At 37.7% G+C, this 14,613-nt stretch overlaps 1 protein-coding gene across 1 annotated transcript in view; it reads right to left on the bottom strand.

Moving 5' to 3' along the window:
* Positions 1–7,048: 7,048 nt before the first annotated feature.
* Positions 7,049–14,613, bottom strand: part of LOC134390168 (HHIP-like protein 2) — a 125,506-nt gene continuing 117,941 nt past the window's right edge. The window contains 5 exon segments of the mRNA XM_063113436.1: positions 7,049–7,161; positions 7,164–7,255; positions 11,706–11,832; positions 12,715–13,046; positions 14,261–14,404. Coding sequence (XP_062969506.1) covers positions 7,049–7,161; positions 7,164–7,255; positions 11,706–11,832; positions 12,715–13,046; positions 14,261–14,404 — 808 coding nt within the window.

Raw genomic sequence — 14,613 nt, 5'->3', positions numbered from 1 at the left:
AGAGATATTGTAGACTGAATTATTTTAGAATTGGAATTAATCTAGTCAATATGAGAGACAAAACTAAATTTGGTTGAGAATTCTTTCAAGCTCTCAGTTTTTATTAATGTCCATCTAACAACAGAATTGACGTAACAGACAATTGAAAGTAAAGACTAGATATCTCGAGTGCAAGGGCTAAACCAACTTAATTGTAGTTATTTATTTTAAAAAGCAAACATTGAGCGGTATGACTAGGGTTATTACACTAGTCTAAACATAGGCCAGGTTCTGACACTGCATTTCGCTCATGTGTTGCTCATTTAAAATGTATGTTTGATATGTTTTCCATATACTAATTAAACTTTTAAAACGAAAAACTACATTAAAAATGTATATTTGATTGACTGCAAGCAAGTTTCAGGGAATTTTGGGAGGCAATGGAAAATTTATAAAATTAGACTATGGTGACAGGTGCACAACTCTATAACTTTATCAAATATTGAATTGCACACTTGCAGTAGGTTAACCATATGACATGAAAATTCAACCTCAATAAAGCTGTAAAAAAATAATACTGGTTTAAAAATGTGTTATGGTTTTGACTTTCTAATTTAAATAAGTATGAAGACAACACAGAAAATGTAGAAATGGGAAAGATTGAGGCTTCATTCCACCACTTCATGCACAGGTCTGAATGGGCCAGGGATGACAATTCTAAATATACACAGTACATGGCATAAGACCTTTTATGCTGTCTCCTTTTGACTGACTTATTACAAATGAATGTGTCCCTAGAATAGGGGCTTTTAATGGAATCTATGGAATGAGCTTCAGAGAGTTAAGATACAACTTTGGAATTTTATTAAATATGTGGGTGTATCCATTTTTTCTTAATTTTCCTGCAAAAAAAAGTCCATACTTTTATCAGATTTTCAAAGGGGTCTCTTCCCAAAAGACTTTCTGAAAAGTTGCCTTAGAAAGTTAGCATTGCTCCAAGCAGAAATAAGGTTCAAAATCAAAGTTTTTGCTCTGTTCTGTGTGTAAGATGTGGCTAAGAGAATTGTTGGATACAGAGATTGAACTTGGTTTTTCAACACTAAAGAATATCTGTGAGTTTCAAATTTCCATATTCTTTGTTTTCCATTACTGTAGAAACTCAAGAGTCTTAACTGACAATACCTATGCAAGAGAATCTTTGGCCAACAAAAAGTTGTAAGTACAAAAAGTAGAAAACCAAAATGAAACACTCAAAAGCAGTGTCAACACCATCTGAAAAGTAAAATCACAACATGACTTTTTCATATGGAATGGGTCTCAACAAATCTTTCGCTACATTTCAATACATTTTCTTTTTTTCTTTGGCTTGTTAGCTCAGTTGGTTAGAGCACTTTTTAAAAAAAATTTTACTTCTCCAAATACATTGTAGTTCATTTTCATGCCCCTTTACCTGTTCCTCTTTTCCTCCTCCCCACCTCCCTCACCCCCACGTCGTATCTGTTCACTTGACTTAAATACTTAAAGGAATTTTTGTGGTTATTCTGTCTTCTCCCCCCACCCAACAATACATTTTCAATAATCAAAGTTTCCTTATATTAAAAATAAAAGGTATTTTACTATACTCACTGTCTAGCCTTTTCTTTTTAATGTTTTTAATTGTGAAATCTAACACATGTTCAGAAAAGCAAATAAAACAAGTATTCAGTTTAATGAAAAAACTGGAAAGTGAGCATCTATGTGACCACCACTCAGGTCAAAAATAAAACATTACCCCAGGAGAACCTTCTATCTCCCCTCCGCCCAATGCCCCTTCTGAATCCCTCCCCACTGTCCAGCTTTTTAAATAACTACTAAAAAGCATCCTATATCGTAACTATATAATAACAGTTTTGCCTGCTTTTGAACTTCAGATTTATCCAAGTTGTTGCCAGTACCTGCAATTTGTTCATTTCTCTTATTATGTAGTACTTCGTGGTATATATTCCACAGCTGACGTATCCTTTCTTCCAATGACGGACATTTGAGTTGCTTCAGGTTTTTGGATATTGTTAATGCTGCTATATAAACACTCCTGAGAACATATCCTGGTGCGCATAAGCACATATTTCCGAAACAGAGGGATTACTCAATCACACAGTATGTGACCTGTTTCCCTACTATGTAATGACAAACTGTTTTCCAATGTGCTTTGTACCAATTTCCACTCCTAGCACAAGGGCAGCAGCACTCTCACTTGCCAGATTCTTCATTTTAGCCAATTTAGGTGTAGAGAAATGTTGGCCTAGGTTTAATCTGCATTTCTCCCAAAATTAATGAGGTCGAGCACATTTTCATATCAGATTGAGCATTTGGATTTCCTCTTTTCTGAAGTGTCTGTTCAATTAGTTTGCCCATTTTTCTATTGGAATGTCCATCTTATTCCTTTTTGAGTTGTAGGAGGTCTCTAACATTTTGATATAAGCATTTTGTTAGATATACATTTTACAAATATCTTTAGTGGTTTCCTTTTAAAAATACTTTGCATCAAAATATGACATATAAGTGTTGCTTACTGCATTTTCACAAAGTGAACACAACTTTGTAACTAGTACCAGATCCAGGACAGACATTACCGACATCCTATAGCCTCCTTATACCCCACACCCAAGTCAGTCTCTCCCAAAAGACAAAAACGATTGCTGACTTCTAATACCGAACATTAGTTTTACATGTTCAGAGGGCCTTTTCTCTGTTAATTGTGTCTTCTGATTGTGATAAGTTCTTAATGTTAGTAGAGTTAAATTTCTTAATCTCTACCTTTACAGTCAGTGCTTTTTGTGTCCTATTCAAGAAATCCTTCCCCACTCCAAAGTCACAAAGGTATTTTCTTAACTTATAAGAACTTTACTGTTTTGCCATTAACAGTTAACTCCATACTTCACCTAGATTTAATCTTTATCTGTGGTGTGTGGTAGGAGCCCAATTTCAATCTATTCCACATGGATATTCAATTGTCCCAACACCACTTATTAGAAAGACTGTCATCCCCTCACTGACCTCAATCATAAATCAAGAGAAGGTCTGTTTCCGGGTCCTCCATTACGTCTCACTGGACTGTGTCTTACCCCTGTACCGCTACCACAGGGTCTTAATGGCTACAGCTTTATAAAAAGTGTTGACATTTGGTAAAGCAAGTTCTTCCCCCTTGGTATTAGTCTTCAAGAGACAACTACTTTTGGCTCTTCACATTTCTCTGTCAATTACAGAAACCCCTTATAAAGTTCTTGTTTAAAAAAACAAAAACATTAAACCTGTTGGAATTGCAGTGAAGTTTTGATCAATTTTAAAAACAGTCACATCTTTACAAAGTACTTCTCCCAATCCATGAATTGGTTTATATTTCTTTATTTTTTAAAGTCTTCTTAATTTCCCTCAATAAAGTTTTATTATTTTCATTACAAAAGTCTTACATTTCTTTTCTTGGATTTATTATAAGGTACATGATATTTTATGACACTATTATAAATAATATTTCATTTTCTGAACAATTGTTGCTTGTTTACAGAAACAGAATCAATTCTTATGTACAAATTTTATATCCAGGAACCATACTCTCTTATTAATAGTAATAATTTGTCTATAGGTTCTTTTGCATGTTCTACATACATATTCATAACATCTGCAAATAAAAAGAAGGGTTTTCCCCCGATTTTTATATTTTATTTCTTTTATATTATTATATTTCTTTTATTTCTTAAATATTATTTCTTTTTATATTTTATTTCTTCATGCCTAGTGCACTGGCTAGAACTTCCAAAACAATGTTGATGAAAGCAGTAATAGTAAGCACCCTTGTTTTCTTCCTGATCTGAAAAGGAAAGCTTTCAATGTTACCAATAAATATGATTTTGGGTCTCAGTGTCATGTAAGCTACCTTTTATCAGATTAAGAATGTTCTGTTCTCGGTCTGCTAAAAATTTCTTAAAATCAAAAATGGATTTAGAATTTAATTGAAAAGTTTCTGCATCTATGGAGAAGATCATGAGATTTTTCTGCTTGATATGCTAATATGAATTGCCTTGATATATTTTGCTAGTTTAACAATATATTCTGAAAAATCACTCATCAGTTCATGAAGATTTTCCTAGTTATTTTCTATAGTACTCTATGCATCATAGTTTATTCAGCTAATGGCAGTTATTTCTAAAATTTTACTATTACAAAAAAATCCTCAATAGAGAACCTGGTGTATATGCAAGTGTTTTTCCATATTATGGAGGTGTATCCTCAAAATAAATTCATAGGAGTAGGATTGCTTGGCCAAGGGAAAATGCATATTTTTGTTGTTGTTAGATACTCCCGAATCCCCCTCCGAAAGGACTGTACCATTTTCTATTCCCACCAGTAATTAATGAGTAGCTGTCTCCTCACAGCCTCAGCAACAGTAGTTTTAATTTGCATGTCTTTGATTATGAGCAAAGTCGAGCATCTTTTTATGTTTTTAAGGGCTATTTGTACATCTTGGTGTATGTGTATATGCACACTGTCTGTTCATGTCTTTTGCCCAAGTTTCTAATGTATTGTTGTCTTTGTTGTCACAAATTAAAATTTTCTTCAATATTAAGGATGGTAGTAGACTTTTGTCTTTTTTACATTGATTATGGCTATTTTTTGACACTCAAATGGTGATTGCTACGGCCAGCCCATGGCTCACTTGGGAGAGTGTGATAACACCAAGGCTGATAACACCAAGGCAACGGGTTCAGATCCCTATATAAGGACAGCCAGTTAGCTCACTTGGGAGAGTGTCGTGCTGACAATACCAAGTCAAGGGTTAAGATCCCCTTACTAGTCATCTTAAAAAAAAAAAAAAAGTGACCGCTTATCGAACTTTCAAAGTCAACAATAGATTCCTCCTTTTATGATAAACTATTTTTTCCAGAGTAAACATTAACTTTTTCTACCTTTAGGTGAATCAGTTTCATAACCTAATTGTCTAGAACTTTTAGTTGAAATGATACTGCTTATATTTCTTTCCCCTTACCAACAAACTTTTTTGCCTTAGACTGTAATAAGGTTTAATCTAACTACTAACTATATTTCAAACAATTTAATGTGGAGGCAGTAATTTCAAGGCTGAAGATAATTTATTCAGTTCTTCTCTAATTCAAGGTAGGGTGTAAAACATTTCATTCCAGAAGAGCTGGAGCTGACTATGTAATTAAGACTACAGATAATATAGAGAAGTGTCTGTTCAAGGTTCTCCACGATGGTTTCCAATGCGCTCTCTCCCTGCATGGTCAACTCCTACACACCCTTTGAGTCTCTGTTCTAGCTAGACTGCCCTTGCTGAACTCCCTCAGCCCTTTCTTGCTCATCTGTTATATACTGTGCCCGCCTATGGCCATGATGATATACTTTTCTCTCTGCCCATGCTGACTACATAGTAAGCATCCTGAAAGATAGGTCTGGATAACAGTTCACTTTTGTATTGTTTACACTAGTAAATAATATATCTTTATGGAAGAAATATTTTGTTGAATGAATACATGTATTTTATAGCTCTAGAAGTTATTATGCTCTAATAAACACATGGCCTGAAAATATATATCAATGCATAGCCTTATAATATGCATAAAACAAGATAAAATTACTAGGATAATATGATACCATCTGCAGTTCCTGGGTTAGATGAGAAAGGTAGCAGGCAAGGCAATATATTAAAAGTAAGATTTCCAAATTCAGCCAAGGACGCTAGTTTTGTTTGCCAGATGTACTGACTGGTTTTCAAAAACTGCCTGTTTTCTCCTGCAAAACACTGATAGGCACAAAAACCAAACCACCAAAGTCAGGGTTCCTATGGTCTTCTGCAGAGGAGCAAGCCATAGAAGATGGCCACCTTGGCAGACCTGCCTCCAGGCCACCTTCCAGGAGCCCTCACACTTGGGGGAGGGAGTCCAGCAGGGGAGAGGCCCCACCAGGGCCTGTAATATCCACATCATCCACTTTCCACTAAGCATCATCCTTCCAGCCAGTGGTTTTTCTCCTTTTCTTATACGTTTGGACTTCCAGTTTGGAACTCACATAGACTTTTTTCTATTAAAAATGCTTGAATTTTCCAAAATACCCTCTGCTCCTAAAAAATGTTCATTTCAAACTATCTAATCATCAACTAGCTAAGAGGAAAGGGTCCAGGAGCAGACTGGACCTCCTTAAATCCTACTCAAGTAAGGGTGCTGTACAGCCATCCCACAGCTCAGAGTGGAAACAAACCATGTACTTAGGTTTATATTTATAGAGAATCCTAGGTCTGGAAGGAACCCTGAGAAATCATTTTCTTCTCTTCTTTGCCTCTAACCATGGCTAGATCCAGTGCCAAATACTTGAGATCACTGTACTCACGTAAAAGAAATTTTTTTAAAAAATTTCATCTAAAATTTGAAAATTTTATTTTTCAAAATGAAACTAATGTAAAGCTAAAATTAAAAATTAGTTTTCTGATTGCAAAATTTTTGGAAACGTACTGCAGCTGAGTCCCTCCTTCTCACATGCATATGCGTGCACGTGCCTTGCTGTGCTGGTACCTTAACACATGCCCAGTCTGTTGAGTAACATCTTACCTGGCTGTCTGCCCTTTTCTCAGATTTCTCAGGTAAGAAATTCTCCCTTGCTCACAAACTCCTGACAGGAGAGAGCCCCACCCAGCCAGAGAGCTGATTACTAGAAGTTCCCTGTCCCAGAGAACACCAGCAGGATGTCCATGTTCCTATAACTGCAGTTTGGAATAAATGTTGGGGGTGGTGGGGAGCACATGAACCTTCTTTATAGTCAAAGGGTTAAAAGGACAAAAGCATAGACCATGATTTGCCCTTCATGATGGTCGTGTGGCTCAAATAAGGAGGGGTAGGTTGGCATAGTCAGTCTGTTTCTTCACTGGTGAAATGAGCATAATAATTGCATCACGGGGGTGTTGTGATTACTAAATGGGACAAGACATGTGAAGTGCTTAGAACAGTATCTAGTACATTATAAAAGACGACAAAATGATAGTGATAATAGTAGAAGGGGCAATTACTGTTTAAACCAATGTTCAGTCAATGCCTATGATGAAGTTCCAGAAAGCAGACATCAAATAACCGTACAAATTTGTACCTGCTTCGTCTTCAGCAAAGGAGATGATGAATTTGCTGTAAGTACTGATTAGCCCGGAAAGGCACAGAGTTTGGTGCTGCCTAGGCAAACATCCTGTTTCTTCCATTTCTTGGTTTTCCTATCTTCCTGCAAAGCCATAAGTTGACTAGATGAAAAATAAAACCTTATACTTTAGGAATCCATATTTCCACTCTGCAGGTTATTTTCCCACCAAGAATCAGGTAATGCTTGACTACTAGGACCAGGTCTCCCATAAAGAGATCAATAGCTCACCTCCCCCAAGAACCAAAAAAGCTGCTTCAGAGATACCGCAGTCACCCATTTGCCATAGGTGGGAAACCCATTTTCTATTATTAAAGGTGTTTGGTGCCCTGTGAAGGTTGCACCACTGTAAAAGACTAATCTTATTTTTATGAGCGTGTAAACTTTCGGTAGTTGTCCAACATCTCTAAGCTTCAGTTTCTTCAACTGTAAAATGGAAAGTGATAATTGAATTTACCATAGGGTAGAGTTGTGAAAGTTAAATAAGATAATATACATAAAGATCTCACCAATATGCCTGACACACAGTAAGGGCTCAAAAACTACTGCTTATTATTATGACTGTATATAGTAGCAGGCACATGCTTTACAACCCTCTGCCATCTATCTGAACTAAACGCAGATTTTTAGAAGACAAGGAAAGGAAGTTCAGTAAACCCAGAGAGCTCATTAGAATCACCCAAAAACTTTTATGGAACCAGAAATACCCAAACCAAGGTGATTCTGATGTCTATGCCTCAATTAAGAATCACTGCATATCAACCAAGTGATATAGGGGGTGGGCATTCTGGGGGAAAGAAAAACATAGAGGACAAAGAAATCCCAAATACCTAACAAGTGATGATGAAGGAACTGACCAATTAGTAAGTAACTCTACCCCATCTCTGTAACCAAAAATTGCAGCATGAAAATATAAACATCCTTTCTCACTAAGATGGCATAACAGGACCAGATTTACACACCCCCACACACCTTAAATAGTCAAAAACCTGCGCAAAATGGCAGTGGGTTAAAAGACACTGGAGATCAGGCCACGTAGGCGTGTGTTCCTTGGGAGATGGGAAACAAAGAAGGTGAGCCCTACAATTGTTCCAGCTTACTACCCTGAGAGTTTCCAGCACAAGGAGGGAAAACACAGACAATGCCCAGCAGACTCTTTCAGTTGGGAAGATATTGCCGAGAGTCCAGGTAGACACCAATGCAATAAGAGTTTGCAGGACTCATATTGGAGAGAAGAAAACTGTACAGAGAATGAACTCCAGAGATCTGTAAAGGGTCCCCCTCAAGTATTCATCAGTATACTTAACATCAGGTACATGTGAGGAAACTACCTAAAGCAAGGGAACTAATTAGAAGGAAAAGTTCCTGGCACTTAGGGTCAGGAATTCTGAAAGTATAATTCACAGGATATTGGTAGAGTTCTCAGGAAGTCTTGCCTCAGTAGTGAGGTAGTTCTAGGAAAAGCAACACTTTGGTCTTGCTTAACAAATGTTAACAGCAAGACCTGAAAGTCATTTCCCAACTAACTTAACTATGTCCCAGAACAAAATTCAAAAATATTTACAGGAATACAAAAATATCCAGAATGTACAAAATTAAATAAAGAATTTCTTGCATCCAATCAAAAATTACCAGATAAGCAAAGAAGGAGGAAAATACAACCCACAACAAAGAGTAAAATCAATCAAAACTGACACAGAACTGATACAGATATTAAAATTAGCAGACAAGAACATTAAAAGAGAGATTGTTACTATATTGGAGACATGGAAGATATTTTAAAAGACCCAAATCAAGTTTCTAGAAGTGAAAAATTCAGTGTCTGAGATTGAAATAAAAACCTCACTGGATGGAATTAATGGCTGGTTAGACATTATAGAAGAAAATTAATGGCTGGTTAGACACTACAGAAGAAAAGATTCATGAACTGAAGACATAGCAATAGAAACTATCCCAAATGAAACACAAAGAAAAAATGAGCTGTGGGACGACTATGAGCAGCCTAATATACATGTGATTAAAGTTTCCAAATGAGAGGAGAGAAATGGGGTGAGGAAACAGAAAAATAATATTTGAAGAAATAATGGCAAAACTTTCTCAATATTTGATAAAAGCTATAAACTCACAGATCCAATAATTACAACAAAATTCAAGCACCAAAAATATGAAGAAAATTAAACCAAGTTTAGTTTATGAAATTGCACAAAACCAGTCATAAAGAGAAAAACCTTAAAAGCAGCCAGAGAAAAAAACGATACATTATATATGGAGGAACAAATATAAGGATGACAGCAGATTTCTCATTGGAAATGATGCAAGCGAGAAAATAGTGGGGCAACCTCCTTAAAGAATTAAAGAAAAAACATGTCAACATATGCAGTGAAAATATCTTTCAAAAATAAAGGCTGCAAAAACAGAAAGAATTCACAAGTAGAACCATTAGAAAAGAAATGTTAAAGGAAGTTCTTCAGACAGAAAAAAAAGATATCAGAATGAAATATGCAACTATACAAAAGAATGAAGAGCATTAGAAATGGTAACATATGAGTTTCTTACTGCCACTGTAATAAATTACCACAACTTGGTTGCTTACAACAACACATATTTATTCTCTTATAATTTTGGAGGACAGAACTCTGAAATGGTTTTCACTGAGGCAAAAGCAAGCTGTTGGCAGGATTGTGCTCCCTCCAGAGGCTCCAGAGGATCCATTTCCTTCCCTTTTCCAGCTTCTAGAGACTGTGCACATGCCTCGACTCATAACCCCACATCGTATCACCTTTCCTCCCTGTTTCCATCGTCATACCACTTCTATCTCTTCTTCCTCTGTCTTCTTCTCCTAAACACACTTGTGACCATATTTAGGACCCACCTAGAAAATCCAGGATAATCTCCTAAATCATGTTCTGTGACCACAAGAAATCTAAATCAGAAATAAATAGCAAAAAGATCTCTTGTGGGCCGGCCCCGTGGCTCACTCGTGAGAGTGCAGCTCTGGTAGCGCCGAGGCCGCGGGTTCGGATCCTATATAGGAAAGGCCGGTGCGCTCACTGGCTTAGCGTGGTGCAGACAGTACCAAGCCAAGGGTGGCGATCCCACTACCAGTCAAAAAAAAAAAAAAAAAAGAAGAAGAAGAAGAAAGATCTCTGGAAAATATTCAGATATTTGGAAACTATATAACACCCTTTGAAATAACTCATGGGACAAAGAAATCACAAGGGAAATTAGAAAATATTTTTAACTGAATAAAAATGAAAACAATATATCAAAATTACAGGATGCTGTTCAAGCAGCACTTGAGCAGAAATTTACAGCACTAAACATACATATTAGAAAACACGGCAGGTCTCAGATCAATGACCTCAGCTTCCATCTTGAGAAACTAGAAGTAGAAGAGCAAATTAAGCCCTAAGCAAGCAGAAGGAAGGGAAAAGAGCAGAAAGCAATGAAATAGAAAACAGAAAAATAGTAGGAAAAAACCCAATAAACTCAAAAGCGAGTTCTCAGAGAAGATGAATAAAATTGATTAACCTCTAACCAGTCTGATTAAAAACAGACAGAAACTACAATATCTAGAATAAGATAAATGATGTTATTATAGTTTGTATAAATACTAAAATAATAATAATAGAAATGACACCAATGTGATGGTGAAAATTAGCCAGTTTCCCCATTTCTAGTCAACACTGTACTGAAGAATTAAACTGGAGCAATTGTCCAGTTAAAAAAAAAATAAAAGCCTTCCAATTCAGAGAAAAAAAATTAAAAGTGTTCATATTCACAGACAAAATTATCTTTTACATAGAAAATCCAATAGAATCTACAAAAAAAAGCTACCAGAACAAATAAGGAGTTCAGCAAGTTGCCAGATATAAGCTCAATATGAAAAAATGTGTATATGCTATGAATTAACAATCAGAAACTGTGATTTAACAAAATAACATTGACTGTAGCATCAAACACAATGAAATGCTTAGATGTACAAGACCTCTACACAGAAAACTACAAAACACTGTAGTAGTTGTATTCACAATATCCCCAGAAAGGAAACAGCCAAAGTATCCATCAGTAACAGGAAGAATAGATGAATAAACCATGGTATATTCATACAATTGAATATTACAAAGCAATGAAAAAGACAAACTATTGATACATGCAAAAATATTAATGAATCTTAGAGACATTATTGAATTTAAAAAGCCAGGCACACAAAGAGTACATGATTCCATTTATACATGAAGTTCCAGAAGCAAAACTAATCTGTGGTAAGAGTGGCCATCTCTGGCTGGTGCGTGTGTATGCCTGTGCATGTTGGCAGAGGAGAGGGGAGAGAAAGCCATGATATTGGTATTGACAGGCAATAGGCAAAAGGAACCTCCCAGGGTGATGGAAATGTTCTGCATCTTGATACGGTTGGTGGTAATACAAGTGTACACGTTTGTAAAACTTTATCCAACTGTGCTCGTCAGAGATTATATTTCACTATATGTAAGTTATACTTCAATACAAATATTAAAATAAAAAAGAGAGAGGAGACATCAACACTTCCTTACCCACTCATGAAGTCCCCAAAGATGTAGAGGCCATCGAGGTTCGGGGATTCACACCCACGGTAGACATAACCTCCAGTGACCGACTTCCCCACTGCACGGCCATAGGCATAGATGGGCAAAACGTCATCTGTCCAGGAATAAGTTAGGAGAGTGAGTGTGATGGCCAAAATTGGGAGCTTCAAGGAGGGAGAAGAGGGCTTTTTAATGCAGTCACCTGATTTGGGGTAAAACACTTCATCCCTTGGTCTTCAGCAGAACAGGCGGCCAAGTGAATCATGTTTATTTTTCCCACTAGACCAGACACAATATTTGCGAACTTCCCACTTGACTACTGTCTGCAGGCAGAGAGGAAGCCCAAAACTCCCCCATTCCATGAGGCAGTGACCTAGAAACCCAGACACCTAAGTTTTCCCCCTAGGTTGATATGGCAGATACTCGGGTTTAAGGATACGGAAAATATTGTGAGGGTCTGTAAGACTGCTTTATAACTTAGAGGACAAAAAAGACTAAATAACGTTAAGTCAGAACATTGGAATTTTGAGCCAGGTAGAGTTTCCAAAGCACACCTTGTTTATTGATGTTCAGGGATTGTACTCTTACTTGGCTGCATGTGGAATGTCATTTCACTAGGCTGTCCCGACTGGGAAATAAATAAAAGGATACAGCCACCAATTTGGCTCTGCCAGTGGTTGTCAAAATAGTATGCCTAAAAATCATAAGGGTAACATTTATAAAATAGATTCCTAGATCAATCCCATTCCCACAATCCACCCAAGATTCAAATTAATTAGGTCTGAGGTACAGCCTAGGAATCTACTTTCTAACAAGGACTGCCAAGGTGTCTCTGGTGCTGGTGGCTGGAGGACCACTTGGAGAAGCATGTCCCACAGGACACAAAGCATTATTTAAACGACCTGCAGGGCAGCACACTCCCAGGTTTTATTCCCCCACCTCCACCTCCAATCCTCCCAACTCATTCAAGAAATCACCCAGAGAGCTTCTTACTTACCCAAACAGGCATTGAGGCAAAGTTTCTTGTCATAACATTCAAACCCTTCCTTTGCTCTCCCGCCATAGTTCCCGCCCTTAACAATAAGGTCAACTTCCTCAAACCTGTTCTGACCCACATCCCCACAGAATATCCGGCCTCGGCCCTGGTGCATGATGGGGTCCCCTCGGTCCACGGCACAGCGCCACATGTTTCTGATCCCATAGGCATAGATGGCAGGGTGGGCCCCTGGCTCAGAAACAAAGGGATTGTCCAGGGGGATATGGTACCGCTTGCCATCTGAGCCTGCTCCATTCACATCAGTCCTTAACACTTTTCCCAGCAGGGAACTTCTGAAAGAAAGAAGGGCAAGAAACAGGCACAGGTGAGCAAGGGCACAGCACCAGCAGAGACCACCCAGCAGGGCCGACTGATAGTGATGCCAAGAGACTGCTAGGAATCACATGGGGAGACATGATTCATTTTTTTCTTTTAAGTACAGTCATGTGCTGCATAACAACGTTTGGGTCAACAATGGACCACATATATGATGATGGTCCCATAAGTTTAGAATACCATATTTTTACTGTACCTTCTCTATGTTTAGATATGTTTAGATGCACAAATACATTCCATTGTGTTTCAATTGCCTACAGTATTCAGTACAGTAACATGCTGTACATTTGTAGCCTAGGTTTGTGGCAGGCTACACCATCTAGGTTTGTGTAAGTATGCTCTATGATGTTCCCACAATAACAAAATCACCTAATGACACACTCCTCAGAATGTATTCCTGTTGTTAAGCAATGCATGACTGTACTGTATATACAAGATGTTAAGACCCCCATTTTTGGCTCAAAGAGAATAAGTAGGCAAAAGTTTGATGTGAATCTGTTCTATGTGACCCTGAGCAAATGGCACCTTCAATTTTGTATTTTAATGATGAGGGTGGTTTCGCTTTGATTCGGTCTAATACTATGAATTTTAAAAGAAGCAGGTTTTATTTTACCTCATGTAGCAACGTGGTCAGTAGAAAGAAAAGAGGATTTTGTGAGTCTCTGCCAGTGACTGTGGTCTCTGGACCTCAGTTTCCTTATTATAAAGCAGTGGACAGTAACACTACCTTGCAGTGTGGTGGTGATGTAAGGGTTAACAGTTATTGTGTATACAGCATTTAATGCAATTCCTGAATCACAGTAGGCATGCGACAAATGTTACCTTTGTATTATTATTAACCTCAATATTTTTATTACTAGGAATAATGGGAACCAAGTGCTTACTTAGTGCAAAGGGCAGAGTGACCACATGACCGTTATCTAGGTAGCACAGCATTATTGAACTCTGGCCCCAGATAGTCTGAATTAGAATTCTGATTCTGCCCTTAACCCTAACCCTAATCCTAACCCTAACCCTAACTCATCTGAAATTTAAAAGAAAGAAAACCAAATGTTTCTCCCATTTGCCTCCGTGGAAGGGACTACATCTTGCAGTAAGCGATGTGGGTTTGACTCCATCTCAGCAAGAACACTGTACCCCACTGGCTCACTCTAGATAGACACCGGCTTACTTGTTCTGAGCATTTCCAAACTTGCCGAAGGAGTCCCCAGCCTGCCCTCCATCGCCAGTGAATATGTACAGATAGCCATCCAGGCCAAAAAGAAGTTGTCCACCATTATGATTTGAGGCAGGTTCTTCTATTTCCAAGATGACCCTGGAACAGAAAAAGAAACTATGCATTAGGCTTTGAAACAAGCAGAAGCTGTATCCTCTTGAGACACCCAGAAATGACTGGTGTGTGCACCAAGATCTGCCACGCCAGCCAAGACCGATTTCAGAGTACCCAGGATGACAAAACAGAGCTCTGGGGCTCTGAGAGGGCTCTTGTTTCCAGGCATGACTCCTTCATTGATTATTTTTCTT

Source organism: Cynocephalus volans, chromosome 11, assembly GCF_027409185.1.
Source record: "Cynocephalus volans isolate mCynVol1 chromosome 11, mCynVol1.pri, whole genome shotgun sequence".
Taxonomy (NCBI): Eukaryota; Metazoa; Chordata; class Mammalia; order Dermoptera; family Cynocephalidae; genus Cynocephalus; species Cynocephalus volans.
The sequence above is the reverse complement of the archived record's forward strand: the minus strand, read 5'-3'. Positions and strand labels throughout refer to the sequence as shown.